Here is a 15957-nt window from a genome sequence, read left to right on the forward strand (position 1 = left end):
TGGAAACAACTTAAATTCAGTGGTGGGTATCGCATTACTTGAATAGGGGCTGTCGTATTGGTTCATTCAGGCAATGGAATGTGAATGAAATTTACAGCAACACACGCAAAATTGTTCCCCTCCCTCCACCTTTACATTCTGGCATCTTCCCCCTTCCTTCTCTGTCCTGAAGAAGGGCGACTATCGATTCATTTCCATAGATGCTGCCTGATTTGCTGAGTTCCTCCAGCATTTTGTGTGCGTTCCTTTGGATTTCCAGCACCTGCAGACTTCCTCATGTTTATGATTGAAGTTTACTGTTATCAGTAATCTGATATAAGAGGACCAAATCATGTTGGCTCAGTCTCTCTGTCTATCTTTATCTTCGTCTTCCCCTTTACACCTTGCTACCTTACTTTCCTTGTTTCTTTGTTCACGTAGCACTTAATAAAAACAGCCAGAAGAAACAAATTTTGTGTCTCATTTATGAATTCCAAAGTACTTTGAATCAAAATCATCAAGATCTAACACGTATGAGGAAGCAGCTTGTCCTGGGGGTCTGTGCGTGTGTGTGTGTACATAGGAGGGAGGAAAAGGGCCGGTTTGTTGCAGTTGATTTGTTGCCGTTTTGCTGCAGAACGTTGCAGGCATGCTCTACTTTCTGCGAAGGCTGAGAAAAGTCCATCTCCCACCCCCTCCATCCTCACCACATTCTACAGACGTTGCATTGAGAGCATCCTGAGCAGCTGCATCACGGCCTGGTTCGGAAATTGCACCATCTCGGATCGCAAGACCCTGCAGTGGATAGTGAGGTCAGCTGAGAAGATCATCGGGGTCTCTCTTCCGGCCATCACAGACACACTGCATCCGCAAAGCAAACAGCATTATGAAGGACCCCGCGCACCCCTCATACAAACTCTTCTCCCTCCTGCCATCTGGAAAAAGGCACCGAAGCATTTGGGCTCTCATGACCAGACTATGTAACAGTTTCTTCCCCCAAGCCATCAGACTCCTCAAGACCCATAGCCTGGCTTGACACCAACCTACTGCCCTCTACTGTGCCTACTGTCATGTTTATTATTTATTATTATTTATTGTAGTGCCTGCACTGTTTTGTGCACTTTATGCAGTCCTGGATAGGACTGTAGTTGAGTGTAGCTTCTGTGCTTTTTCTTACATAGTTCAGTGTAGTTTTTGTATTGTTTCATGTAGCACCATGGTCCTGGAAAACGTTGTCTCATTTTTACTATGTTCTGTACCAGCAGTTATGGTTGAAATGACAATAAAAAGTGACTTGACTTGACTTGTTGGCGCCAGAATGTGTGGTGACACTGCGAGCTACCCCCAGCACATGCGTAGGTTGTGTTGGTTGTTAAAGCAGACAATACATTTCACTGTACATGCGAAAAATAAATGAATCTGAACCTGGCACATTACTGTGAGGGACCCAGCTGCAATACAGTAAGCATGCCCGTACAGTAACATCTGATCAACTTGGCTCACTGTGAAACCCTTTCATCCTTTTCCTCCTCCCCTGCTAATGTGCTGCCTTGGTTGTTGGATTGCGGTCTCAATCAGCAAAAACTTTCTTGCATCACTCACCTCTCAGTCTAAAACGTAAGCGATGGTGGGACCTGCTGCTCTGGTGGGCAGCACAGCTCAGCTTAGCATAGCTACCTCTCACTACATTCAGTCGCCACTTTATTAGGTACCTCCTGTAATTAAAAAAGTGTCCACCGAGTGTGTGTGTCACGGCTTTCTGCTGCTCTAGCCCATCCACTTCGAGGTTTGACGCGTTGTATGTTTTACACACCGCTGTTACAACGCATGGTTATTTGAGTTACTTTCGCCGTCTTTTCAGCATGAGCCAGTTTGGCCATTCTCCTCTGACCTTTCTCATTAACAAGGCGACTTCGCCCACGGAACTGCCATTCACCGGGTGCTCCCCCACCCCCCAGGAGATCAGCAGTTTCTGATAACTCAAACCACCCCATCTGGCACCAACAACCATTTCACGGTCAAAGTCACCTAGACCACATTTCTCCCCCATTCTGATGTTTGGTCTGAACGCCAACTGAACCACTGGACCATGTCTCCATGCTTTTATGCACTGAGTTGCTGCCATTATCAGTTGATTAGATATTTGCATTAACAAGCAGATGTACAGGTGTACCTAATATAGTGGCTGCTGAGAGTACTTTTCAGCTAGTAACTCCTTCCCTCAGCTGCTCTTGGGTACAAGCGAAAGGAACCTCTGCTGCTTCACAGCACCTTTCAATAAACAGGAAGCCTGTACTCAATTCCTTTCAATTCCAGCATCTGCAGATTTCCTCGTGTTTGCCTTTCACCCTATCGTTACTTCTGCTCAATCAGTGCAACCTACATTTAAAGAATTAAAACTTCAGTAAACCATGCTTTGAAATGTACTTTACATTTGGTTTACCCTGAAAACTACAACGCAAAGGCTTGGATTGTTTCAAACCAACACATTAAGTGAACACAAGATTACTGTTATAAAATTTCGAGGTGGTATTGTGCTCTGGTTGTAACTATTTGTCAAGGCCCTGACAGCTCGCTTTAATTGGCAGCCTTCTTTGTGTGTTGTGACAATGGTTAAAATTTTGACTGAGCGTAGTTGTCGCAGCTAATGGCATAAACGACAACATCTAAAGCACAAATGTGCGTGTGTGTCTGGGTCTGATTAACCACAAAGACAGAGCCACAGACACCAGGGCTGCCTCTGGGCAATCAAGCCACCACAGAGATGAAGTGGGAAACTTCACTGAATGACGTTAAGTGCTTCAATTAGGGAGCATTTACATTCATTCATACCTCATAGACTTCATACTCCATGTTATAACTGTTGTATAAAACAGAAATGTATCATTTCCCAGACTTGCTTTAGGGGCAAGAAACTCTAGTGCCCCTAAAGGTCAGCACTGCAATGGAGACTAATTGATCAGTTTGGTCAACTGGGGCCAACTGCAAACATGAGTTGGACACTTTTGAGATTGGAGAGGGAGGAGACAGGATGGCTGGAAGCCAAATGTCTGATTGCGTAGGAGGGGCATGGGGGCGAACTTCTGTAGAGAGGGACCCGAGATTATGGCCAAGAATCATCATGGGACCCGGGCTGTATCACAAATACAGGATCATGGGTAAGGAATAGGGTGACAGCGAGGTCAACGGATGTGGAGTCAGACCTCCATCATTGGCAGGTCTTGGCCTCGGAGTGATGTTGGTACGAAGGTCATGAGGCTGGTGTACGTGTAGTGTGGGGTCAAAGGTCAGAATGCTGCATGGTGGGTCAAAATCTATGGGCAATTTCTAAGTCAATGCACTTAGTTTAGAATTTACTAAAACAATTAATTTTAAAACTGCTAAACAGGAATGATTTATTATTCCAATTGTATGAACTTTCTGCAACTTAATTTGCAAAGTTAAGAAAGAGTTTTATTTCAGGGATGAACCAATAACAATGTTTCACTGGAGATGTAGAGACTGAAATGAGAATTGTGGCCATGCACCCCCTCAACATATAACTCGCTCCCTAAGTGTTTCCACACCACTCTCTGTTCTCTTTTTGTGCTCGTCCATTCACTATACTCCTCCTCTTCATCCTCATTGGTCCATTCCTCCTCTGATTAACTTTGTTCCTCCAGGCAAGCACTTCTCCCATTCCTTTCCCATCTCTCTTTCTACTCACTTCTTCTGTCCATCTCTTCGACTCCCCTTCTTCCCTCCCCTATTTTCTCCACTCATTATTTCTGTAGCTCTCTGTTCAACCCTCACTCTCGTCACCCACCATCCCCACACACCGAAAAAAAACCCCAAAAAATTAGCTTTATTTGTCATATTTACGTCGAAAAGTGTAAAAAGTGAATTGTTTCGCACCTAACCAAATCAGTGAGGATTATGCTAGTAGCATCCCGCAAATGTCAGCATAGCATCCCCACAACTCATTAACTTTTACCCTAACTGTATGTCTTAGAAATGTGGGAGGAAACCCTTATGATTACAGGGAGAATGTACAATCTCCTTAGAGTCACGGCAGGAATTAACCCTAATCGGTGTTCGCTGGCACTGTAAAACGATTATCCCTTACAATTTTCCTTTTAATGTTGCCATTAGTTTCAGATCTATTCAAATTAATGCTTTTAAGACATTCTGGGATTACTAATAAAGCAGGAGCAGTAAATCAATAGCCATTATTAGCAGTGTATCTAAAAGAATTGGAAGAATACATGGATTCACACTATGTAAATGCTTTTATTTGATCAAGCTTTCAGATAGTAAATCGCTCATTTTATATATTTTAATTCTCAAGGTGTTTGCCATTGATTTATAATAACATAGCAACCTGCCCAGCTAAGCCCCAGGTGAACTCTGAATGACCGAGTGGTTCCTTCACCACTCTATAAAATCAAAGAATAGAAAATATGTTGCCGAGTTCCTCCAACATTTCGTGCCTGTGTTGCTTTGGATTTCCAGCATCTGCAGAAACTCTTGTGTTGTATATGGAAATATTCCCTATAGCCTCAGTACAACCACTAGAAATGTATCCCTAGTCATTAGCACTAAACAAAGCATGTCGTAACGACTGCTATTATAGTCTGTGCCAATATTCTCTCTATTGACTTCACCAAAACTGAATTTTGCAAGTAGGGTTATTGTGTTTCTATATTTAGTTTGACTTGTGAGGAATGAACGTCTAAGCAGATTGTACCATTACTCAGCCCGTCTCTCATTCTATGATTTAGTTTTAGAGGCAGAGGAAAGCTTCTGGGCCCTGCTTAAAGGGGCATTCCATGTGCAAGCCTTGAGGTTTTATGATGGCTATTCAAACACTGGGGAGAGCTGGGGGCAGGGTAACCATCACATCCCATCAAAAGCCATACACTTACTCAACAAACCGAACTATGAGGAAGATGTTAGATCCAGGGATGTCCACTAACACACACACACACACACACACACACACACACACACACACACACACACACAAGACACAAGAGCAAAATTAGGCCATTCAGTCCATTAAATCAGTTCCACTATTCGATCATGGCTGATTTATTTTCCCTCTCAAACCCATTCTCCTGCTTCTCTCCGTAACCTTTGACATCCTTAATAATCAATACCATATCAACCTCTGCTTTAAATATATCCAATGACTTGGCCTCCACAATAACTGCCTGTGGCAATGAATTTCACAGATTCACCACCCTCTGGCTAAAAGAATTCCTCCTCATCTCTGTTCTAAAGGGACGTCCTTCTATTCCAAGAGTGTGACTTCCAATCCTAGTCTCTCCCACAATTGGAAGCATCCTTTCCATGTCTACTCTATCTCGGCCTTTCAATATTCAGTAGGTTTAAAGTAAATCCCTCCTCATTCTTCTAAAATAGAGCGAGTACAGGCCCGGAGCCATCAAAATGCTCCTCACACATTAGTGCTTTCGTTCCTAGGATCATTCTCAGGAACCTCCTCTGCACCCTCTCCGATCTAAGCACATCCCTTCTGCTCATGATATTCCAAATACGGTCTGACCAACACCTTACAATGCCTCATGATACCGGCAGTGGCAGCACAATCTGCAGCCACACATCTTGAGGGCAGGCCACTCAGCTAAAGAACCATTGGATAGTTGATGATCTTAGAAAGATCTCAATGTCTCCACAGACAGGATAAACAAGAATGGGCAAGTTGCATCAGAGGATGACTTCAAAACAATTCACTGATCTGTTTGTTAAGAAGACATCTCAAGGAGAGGAACAGATGCCAAAGGGTATTCATGTCACTTTAGTGAAATGTTTCAGTTCACCAGCCACTTCTATATTCCTTAAACATCTTGCTTCTAGTACCCTTCTCTGGAGCAGCCCAAGCTTTGACCTCTTTTTGCATGTAGAAGGAGTTTCTGACCTCAATAACTTGCCCTTTTCACACGTTTACAAACGCCACTGCCCTGCTATCTTAATCCTGAAAAACTGTGGTGGGTCAGGTGAAATAATATGGGAATGCACTCACATATATAATAATACTCGTTTCCAGGTCGAAATTCAAAGCCTAGGGAAAATGGTGTGAAGAGCTGGAACTTCTCGGAGAACTTCAGAGGACCATTCGGTGTGCGTGGCCGATTGCACTCCCAACGCTTGAAGCCATTGTTCTTGTGGTCGCAGCTTCGGTAACCGTCAAAATTCACCATGTAAAGGATGTAGCTCTCTGTCTTCTCCTCAGGTACGTTATCATCGTAGTGGGGGCAGTAGATGTCGAGGTAGTCATTGATGCAGACGTCAACTGTGTAATCCCCTCTGTGAAACCTAACAATGAGAAAAACAGTTCAGAAAACAGAATGAATTAAACCAAAGGCTATACAATTATTAAAACAATTCTCTCCAGATTAAGCCTTTCACATCTCCAGTTAAACTTTGAGTATTACTGTTATGGGCCAGTAGCAACATTCCCTCTATATTTTTATTTTTTTTAATCCTGTGAGGACCATCCATTGCTCTGAGCGGGAAACTTTTACATGGCCTGAAAACTGCGTGGCACTTTAATAAAGCATTGTATAAAGGAACGATAAAGGAACGTTCCAGCCGCACGGCAACAAAGGCTTTGTGCACGGGAGGATTTCAGTTACTTGTGCAGCCACGCACCCGTGCAGCTTAGAGAGAACCATGGTCTGTAGACAGCATCACAATATTAAAGGTTTTCGTTCAGTTTCCACTCCTGAATTTTGAGGCTGTACACCGCAGCAGTTGCTCAGATGCGATGTTTAATATCCAAGCCCTCAGTATCGGAATCAGATGTATTGCCGCTGATAAATGTCATGAAATTTGTTGTTTTGTGGCAGCAGTACAGTGCAATACATAAAATGTTATATCAATTATAATAAATATATATTTTAAAACATTAAATTAAGTGTAAACATCCATTCAGGTGGATTTCAGTGATTTCAATGTTGGGCAGGAGACTTTTAAATATAAATAGAGTACCGGTGACCAAACGGCCCTTTGTGCCTACTCCATTATTAGATTATGAGAACACTCAGTCCTCTTTTATTGTCATTTAGAAATGCATACATGCATTAAGAAATGATACAATGTTCCTCCAGAGTGATATCACAGAAAAACAGGACAAACCAATGACTAACACTGACAGATCCACATAATTATAACATATAGTTACAGCAGTGCAAAGCAATACCATAATTTGATAAAGAACAAACCATGGGCACGGCAAAAAAAAAGTCTCAAGTCCCGATAGCAGGCGGCAAAAGGGAGAAACTCCCTGCCATAAACCTCCAGGCACCGACAGCTTGCCGATGCATTGGAAGCACCCGACCACAACCGACATTAATAAGATGATGAGCACCTCAAAGACTTGAGGATATAATGCAAAATGGCAAGACAGTGCAGCACTGAGGGAGTCCCTGTATTGTCTGAGGTGCTCCATTTCAGATGAGATCTGAACTAGAGGTCACATCAGCTTTCTCAGATGGATGTAGATGATCCAATGGTAATACCGCAAACAAGAGCAAGAACATTTTACTTCGTCATTTTTAGCAATCAATAATGAGAAAAATAGATTATCTGGTCAATGTCACAAGGTAGTATGACATACCAACAAATGCTATACTTTTCATCAATTAATTACATTAATCATTAAGTTGGTATTAATGTACTTTAGAGGGTTCGATGATTCATTTCCAAGGACCTGTCCTGGGCCCAGCACCTAAGAGCAATTACGAACAATTACGAAGAAAGCATAGCAGTGCCTCTACTTCCTTAGAAGTTCACAAAGATTTGGTATGACATCTAAAGATCTGACAAACTTCTATAGATGTATGGTGGAAAGTAAATTGACTGGCTGCATCACAGACTGGCAAGGAAGCAGCAATGCTCTTGAACAGAAAACCTAAAAAAAAAGTAGCGGATATAGCCCAGCCCATCACAGGTAAATCCAACACCGCAATTGAGTACACCTACATGAAGCACTGTCGCCGGAAAGCAGCATTCATCGTCAGGGACACCCACCACCAAGGTCATGCTGTCTTCTCACTGCTGCTATCAGGAAGAAGATACAGGAGCCTCAGGACCCACCACACCAGGTTCAGGAACAGTTATTACCCCTCAACCATCAAGCTCTTGAACCGGAGGGGATAACTTCACTCAGTTTCAGTTGCCCCACCACTGAACCTATGGACTCACTTTCAAGAACTTTTTATCTCATGTTCTCAATATTTATTGTTATTTATTTATTATTATTATGTCTCTTTTCCCTTTCTTTTTGTATTTGTCCAGTTTGCTGTGCTTTACACACTGGTTGTCTGCCCTCTTTCATTGATTCTATTACGGTTATTAGATTTATTTAGATTTATTGAGTATGTCCACAAGAATATATATGTACTGTGACAAATTTACTTTGAACTTTGTTGTGAGAGATGTATACAGATTCAGCTCTTTGTTTTTTTCATATCTTGCTGCTGCATCGCAGGACTGATTCGTTACAGTTTTTTAAAGATAATTTTCATGAAAGTCTAATTCAGAATTGGGCGTCGACATATTGGATGCTGTACAATGGATTATGACTTTGCAAATAAAAACAGAAGTGCTGGAAAGAATCAGGAGGTCAGGCAGTATCTGCGGAGAGAGAAACACTTCACATTTCAGAGCCACCATTTCCTATTTTTCAGCAACTTTTTGGGTTCAGCTTCAAGTAATTTGGCTGGGATTAGTAATCTTACTCGATGGGTAGACAGGATAACAGATAAGGGAATTGCTCAGTAAACACACCCCTCACATGGTACCTTCCTCATCATATAGGGTGGAATATTTCAATTCTTTAGTAATACGGATCTGTATGTGTGTATATGTTCTTTGTATACTGTACTTAAGGCAGATACTTCAGTTTATTAGTTTATTTTGTAGTATGACTGTAACTACATTGTGGGGTATTTCATATTCTAATTCATGTGTAGTCTTAAATTAACTGTGTAGGAATTACAGATGGTATGTCCTGGTGCCTAATAAACAGGGCTCATTGCTGTCACTGGGTGAGGGAGGGTGAGGGAGAAGGGGAGAGAGGGAGAGGGAGAGGGAGAGAGAGAGAGAGAGAGAGAGAGAGAGAGAGAGAGAGAGAGAGAGAGAGAGAGAGAGAGAGAGAGAGAGAGAGAGAGAGATATATATATATCGATCGGAGCTGCCAGTTCACATGGAGCTATTATTGTGTTTTCTGGTAGATATCTTTTTATATATATTAACATTTTTCTTTTCACTATTTTCGCTAAGTTTTATAACTTTGATACTTGACACACCTAATAGATACCCTTGCACGAAAGCATCTCCAGCCATTGTTTCCTTTGGTCACAACCCGCATATGTAACATGGTCAACAATAAATCATGATAGGATTCAGTTAGGTGTTCAAGCCTCCTAGTGTGATTTACCCCCTCAGTAGTTTCCTGACATATGCCCAGGATTCTGACTCCAGATGCAGAAGGAAGCAATCACATTTATTTATAAAATGTGGGTGCCACGGTCAAGGACAGTATTTAGTGCCCATCCTAATCGATAAAGTTCTGTCACTGTTCTTCTGGCAGAAGTACTCCTTAATAATGTTGAGGAGAAAGTTCAAAGTTCAAACTCAATTTATTATCAATGTACTGTATGTATTTGTCATGATATACAACCCTGACATTCATTGTCTTGCAGGCAATCACAGCAAAGACAAGAAACACAACAGAATCAATTAAAGACTACAACCAACAGGGCGGACAACCACCAATGTGCAAAAAATCCTGTGCAAATGCAAAAATAAATATATTATTAATAATAGTAACAATATTAAATAAATAAATATTTAATAAATATTAAGAACACAAGAAAAAGAGTCCATGAAAGAGATAAACATGAGGAAGTCTGCAGATATTGGAAATCCAAAGCAGCACACTAAATTCTGAAGGAACTCAGCAGGCCAGGTAGCATCTATGGAAAAGAATTAACGGTACACATTCCGGGCTAAGACCATTCTTCAGCCAGAATACAAAGGTGGGGGGTTAGGGAGGAAAAGGAGGATAACTAGAAGGTGATAGGTGAAGCCAGGAGGCTAGAAGGATAAAGGGCTGGAGAAGAAGAGATCTGACAGGAGAGGAGAGCGGACTGTAAGAGAAAGGGAAGGACGAGGGTACTTGAGACCGGTTCAGTGGGAATAGTTCAGTGTTGGGTAGTTATCCTCTCTAGTTCAGGACTGATCCAGGAAGTTAAACCTAATCATGGTGAAGGGTAGGTGATAAGTCTGTGCATGTAGAGGGGAATTTTCAGATAGTGCTGTTCCCCTGTGTCTACTGCCCTTGTCCCACTTGGTGGCAGAGGCCACGTGTTCAGGGGGTGCTGCTGAGTTACCCCAAGCAAGTCCATGTGATTGGCTTCATTTGTCACATGTATATCAAAACACTGAAACAAGCTTTGAAACGCATTGTTCGTGTAAAATCAAAGCAGTGAGGATTAAGCTGCAGGCGGCCCACAGGAGTTGCCATACTTCCATCACCAGCACAGCATGCCCACAACTTACTAACCCTCTAAGCCACATGACTTTTAGAACGTGGGAGCAGCTGAAGGAAACAAACATGGGGGCGACATACAAACTCCTTACAGACGGTGGCAGGAATCCAAACCCCAGTGACCGGTGGCGCTGCAAAGTGATTGCACTATCCTCTACGCCACTGTGCAGCCCCACTCACTGATGCTGCTTCTTGCAGAGAGTACGCACTGCAACCGCGGTGTGGTAGTGGTAAAGGGAATAAACGACAGGGTGGTTGTATGGGCTGCTTATATTTGGATGGCATTGAGCTTGTTAAGTATAGCTGGAGCTGCACTCTCCCAGACAAGAGAGGAGTACTAAATCACGCTTATGGCTTGTGCCATGTGGACGATGACAAGAACTTGGAGAGTCAGGAGGATGAACTTACCGTGCAGGATACTGTCTGCATCATGGCCGGGTATGGAAACGCCAATGCCTTTGAATGGAAAATCCTACAAAAGGTAGTGGATTCCATCCACGACATCATGGTTAAAGTCCTCCTAACCATTGAGCTGTCGTAGGAAAGCTGCATCCATCATCAGAGATCCTCACCACCCAGGCCGTGCTCTTTTCTCGCTGCTGCCATCAGGGAGAAGATACACGAGCCTCAGGACTGATTCCTCCTGGTTCAAGAACGGCTACTGCACCATAACCATCAGGCTCTTGAACAAGATAGGATAACACTCACTTACCCATCCACCGCGGTTTTCCCATAACAAATAATCTCATTTTAAGTACTCTTTATCTCATAACTGCACATTCTTGTTATTTATTACTATTTATTTATATTTGCCTTTTTTTGTCTTCTGCACTCTAGTTGATCTTTTGTTGATCCTGTAATAGTTACTATTCCATAGATTTGCTGAGAATGCCCACAAGAAAATGAATCTCAGGGTTGTATGCGGCGACATATATGTACTTAGATAATAAAAATTTCCTTTGAACTTTGAACTTTAAGATTTTCATTCACAGAAAGTTGCACTTTGTAGGATAGAGTTGGAAAGAGTTGGACACCGAGCTGCAGTTGGAAAGGTCTAAAGGGGAGTCTGAAGACATGCCTCAGGGAGGTTCTCATCGGTATGGAGTAGATGAAGGATTGAGGCGTGATTGTGAAGACATTTCTGATGAGCAGGTGCCTAACGATCACAAAGCCCATCTCTCGTGGGAAGGCAAAGCAGAGAAAAGCAGTCATCTGGAGACAGAGAAGTGAAGAACGGGTATCTGAGAGCAAGACACTCCAGATAGTCCAGCGCTACAAGTCCCCATCTTCAAAGGCTTGGAAACATATTTGCATCTGGTGGGGGTGGTGGGGTACTGCCTTCTTCACAAGAACCCTCCACGGTTCGAATAAATAAATAAAATCAACTCACTACAATTGATGGATCGGTCACCACAGGTCAAAGATGAATGGCATAAGAATGACACTTGAAGCAGTTCTTTTTTATGCATTGTAGTTAAATTTGGAATCTATTGCTCCTGAAAAGCAGTGAAGTGGATTCAAAAACAGCCTTAAGGACCATGGAAGAATAAAAATTTGCAGGTATATGCACTTAGTGTCAACTTTATTAGGTGCCTCCTGTACGTTATAAAGTGGTCACTTGAGTGCATACTCGCGGTCTTCTGATGCTGAAGCCCATCTCCTTCAAGATTTGACATGTCCTGTGTTCAGAGATGCTCTTTTGCACACCATTGTTGTCACACATGGTTGTTTGAATTACTGTTCCCTTTCTGTCAGCTTGAACCAGTCTCGCCTTTCTCCTCTAATCTCTCATTAACAAGGTATTTTCACCCACAGAACTGATGCTCACTAGATTTTTGTTTTGTTTTCTACACCAGTCACTGTAAACTCTAGAGACCGCTGTGAATGAAAATCCCAGAAGATCAGCAGCTTCTGAAATAATCTGGCATCAACAATCATTCCACTGTCAAAGTCACTTAGATCATATTTCTTCCCCATTCTGACTCTGATGTCTGGTCTGAACAACAACAGAACCTCTTGACCATGTCTACATACACTGAGTTGGTGCAACGTGATTGGCTAGTTATTTATTTGATTAACAAGCAGGTGTACAGATGGACCTACTGTATCCACTGAGCACGTAATGAGCCAGAGAAGTGCGACCAACGAGAGGGTCTTTGAAAGAGGACTGAGTGTGCATTTTCCCAGGTTAGGTGCTGGTAACTATCTTGCAGTTATTTACCCTTCCCTAATTGGGAGAAGCCAAGTCCAATTTCATTAGCTGAGAATCGGTTTGGGATTCAACTTAATCCACACGGCTCAGTAGACAACAGCGAGTAAAGACATTCCGTTCACATGTGAGCGCCTGGACTCAGTAGGCTGTTAGGAAACTATCTGTCATGCAATTAGAGGGCATGCACCATTTAATCCCCCCAAGAACAGTGCTTCTTCGAGCGCTTGCTCATTGAAGAGTTTGGCTCTCCTGTCAGTATAACCGGTGAATGAAAAGGGAGAAGTGACAATGTGAAATGAAAGCAGAGCCAGAGGCCGAGTGAGAGGGATTCGGGCATGGGTTACGCACACTTACACATGATGCTGAAGTGCATATGGTTCATTTAACAGTTTAATACCGACAAAGCAGAACGAGGAGGCATTATTTATATCTCCAAGCAACTCCTGAGATGGAAACTAGATCCCAGTGCTGTGCAGGTGTGTTCTGATTTCTCAGCCGCGTATTCAGTAGTTGAAAATGACTCCAGTTGCAGACTTCAGGCTTAGAGGTCACAAGGTGGTTATTTTTATCAAAGCCAATTAACAGGCAGCAGATGCAAAGGTAAGGGTAATATCGGAAGTGGGCTGACTGGAGATGGAATAAGTGACGTGCGGTGAGTCTCCTGGTGTAACCCGAAGACCAGGTGGAAAAGGTGGGTGGGCTCCACTGCGGCAGCTGCAGGATGCAAACCTGTTTTGCATCAGGCTCAATTAATTTCTTCCGATGGGATCCGCCAGCGCACAGTGTTCAGGGGCTATTAGAGATTTCGGGTACCGTGTGCTAATGTATCGCACTAAAGCTTTTACCATAACAAAGCATCTGCAGCCTGCTAATGTTAGAAGGCAGCTGTCTTTACAACAGAGTGTTTGGCAAAACCGTTTCCCATTTGTTGTCAAACACATGGCTAGAGGACAAAAATTATTTACAAATGCGCTGTGCATCATCCCTCTGATGGCTTTATGAGAAAAAATTGCCCAATCTTCCTTGAGAATAAAAAAAAACATTGCCAGTGCTCAGCTGTTACTGAGGCTTTGGACAATCACCAAACACTTCCAGGGTCCGCCCTGATGGATTGTCTTCCTGCTTCATAGTCAAAAGATCATGGGCTCAAGTTGCATGTAAGTAAATAATCCATACAGTAATGACGGAGTGCAGCATTGTTGCAGGTACTTACGTTTCAAAACGTTAAACTGAAGACCCATCTGTTCTTATACTTCATGGATCATTCCACAAAGAAGACTCTGGGGATTCTACCCCGTGTCAAAGCCGCCTGTTATCCTGAAACCAACATCTCTGTCCTTTTCAGAACCAAGTTAAGTGTAATTCGACTTGTGTTTCTGGTACTACAATACCAACTATACATAAATGGCTATGAAATGCTCTGGAACGGCTAAGATCAGGGAAGGTATGTCACGAAAACAATTTTTTCACAAATTTGTTACTTTGACTTCAAAATATTTCGGCTTTCTATCATGTTCCTGCTTTTTTTGTGCTCTCATTAGAACTCAGGAGAATGAAAGAAAGTCTCATTTAAAAAAATATGACATTCTGGGCAGCTTAATGTAGTGATGCTTTCCCTCACGGAAAGATCGGGAACTAGAGGAGGTAACCCATTCAAGATGGAGATGAGAGTTGCCTTTTATCAGTGGGTCATGAATCTTTGCAATTCCCCAAAGAATCACGGAGACAGAATCTCATGACTGAGCATGTTTTGTTTGATTTGTCGCACTTACATCGAAATAGCGAAACATACAGTGAAATGCGTCATTTGCTTCCGACCGAGATAAGCTGGGGGAAGCACGCAAGTGTTGCCATGCCTCTGCTGCCAACAGAGCATGTCCACAACTTACTCACCCTCACCTGTGGTAAATCTTTGGAATGATTGGGAGGAAACTGGAGCACCCGGAGGAAACCCACCCGGTCACAGGGAGAACGTACAGACTCCTCACGGACAGCAGCAGGAAGTGAACCACAATTTTACAGTTGGTGCTGTAAAGGGTTATACTAACAGCTATGCACCCATGCCACCCTAGACAAATCATTGGAACATGGGGAGTTAAATATTACAGAGACAGGCAGCAAAGTGAAGTTGGGCCCAAACAAATCAGTCATGACCAAATAGAATGGTAGACTGGTCCTACCTAGGCCTCAAAGCTCTAGATCTCCCACTCTTGATCTCTCACTCTTTCTTAAGATATTCCTTAAACCCCAAACTACCAACCAAGCTTTAAACTAACTGGCCTAATTTTTCTTCATCTGGTTTAGAGATATATGGTGTTTGATAATGTTTTACTGCACATTAAAAGCACTATATAAATGCAAATGTTGTTGCCGCACGTGGTTAAACAGCCCAACTCATTCACCACTAGCTGGATGTTGCCCAAGGGAAGGAATTTCCACAGTCTGAATCCAGGAGTAAATGATACAGAGATTAAAAATAGTAAACAAGTCTATATCAGATCGTCCATTATTGTGAAGCAATTCTAACCAAGGCAGTGTCAAGTTATTGAAGAAACAATGCTGTAATCCACGGAAAACTATAGTTACGTAGACACTGGCATTTGCAAATGCATTATCACAAACCACAAGGAGAGAATGGGTTTGAAGTATGGAACTCAAAGATTGGCACTATCAAATATTCATTTAATGCTTCAGTTCTATGGATGCTGCCAAACCTGCTGAGATCCCCCAACATTTTGTGTGTGTAACCCTTTAATGTGCCTGTATCTTTCTACTTTACCAATCTGATGGAAAGCTCAGGATTCTGTGGGGAGAGAACTTTCCTCCAGTCCTGATGAAGGGTCTCAGCCTGAAAGGTCGACTGTTTATTCCTCCCCATACATGATGCCTGACCTACCATGTTCCTCCAGCATTTTGTGTGCGTTCCTCTGGATTTCAGGATCTGCAGAATCTCTTGCGTTTGTATTGTTATATTGTCCCTTTATCCCTCTTATTCACTTTTATATTTAACCCAGTTCTTCCTTGATCTATCCAGCCGGGAGCTCAAAAATGTTTGCCTTTCAAATTTATCCTACTCTCTAATACCTTCCAAATTCCTTTTTGGGTTTTTAGTCACTGCCATAGGTCACAATATTTGACCTTCCCATATGTATAAACATCATCAGCTTAAGACCCCTCTGCTAGGAGATCCAGACACTAAATCCATTCCATG

The 15957-nt window shown here is 42.6% G+C and overlaps 1 protein-coding gene across 2 annotated transcripts in view; it reads right to left on the minus strand.

Annotated features, from left to right (window-relative positions):
- Positions 1-15957, minus strand: part of LOC134337342 (ephrin-A5-like) — a 455354-nt gene that overhangs the window by 53165 nt on the left and 386232 nt on the right. For both annotated transcript variants that reach the window (XM_063032267.1, XM_063032266.1), the window contains exon 2: positions 6002-6294. In XM_063032267.1, the coding sequence (XP_062888337.1) occupies positions 6002-6294 (293 nt within the window). The remainder of the gene's footprint in view (positions 1-6001; positions 6295-15957) is intronic.

Source organism: Mobula hypostoma, chromosome 24 (assembly GCF_963921235.1).
Source record: "Mobula hypostoma chromosome 24, sMobHyp1.1, whole genome shotgun sequence".
Classification (NCBI taxonomy): Eukaryota; Metazoa; Chordata; class Chondrichthyes; order Myliobatiformes; family Myliobatidae; genus Mobula; species Mobula hypostoma.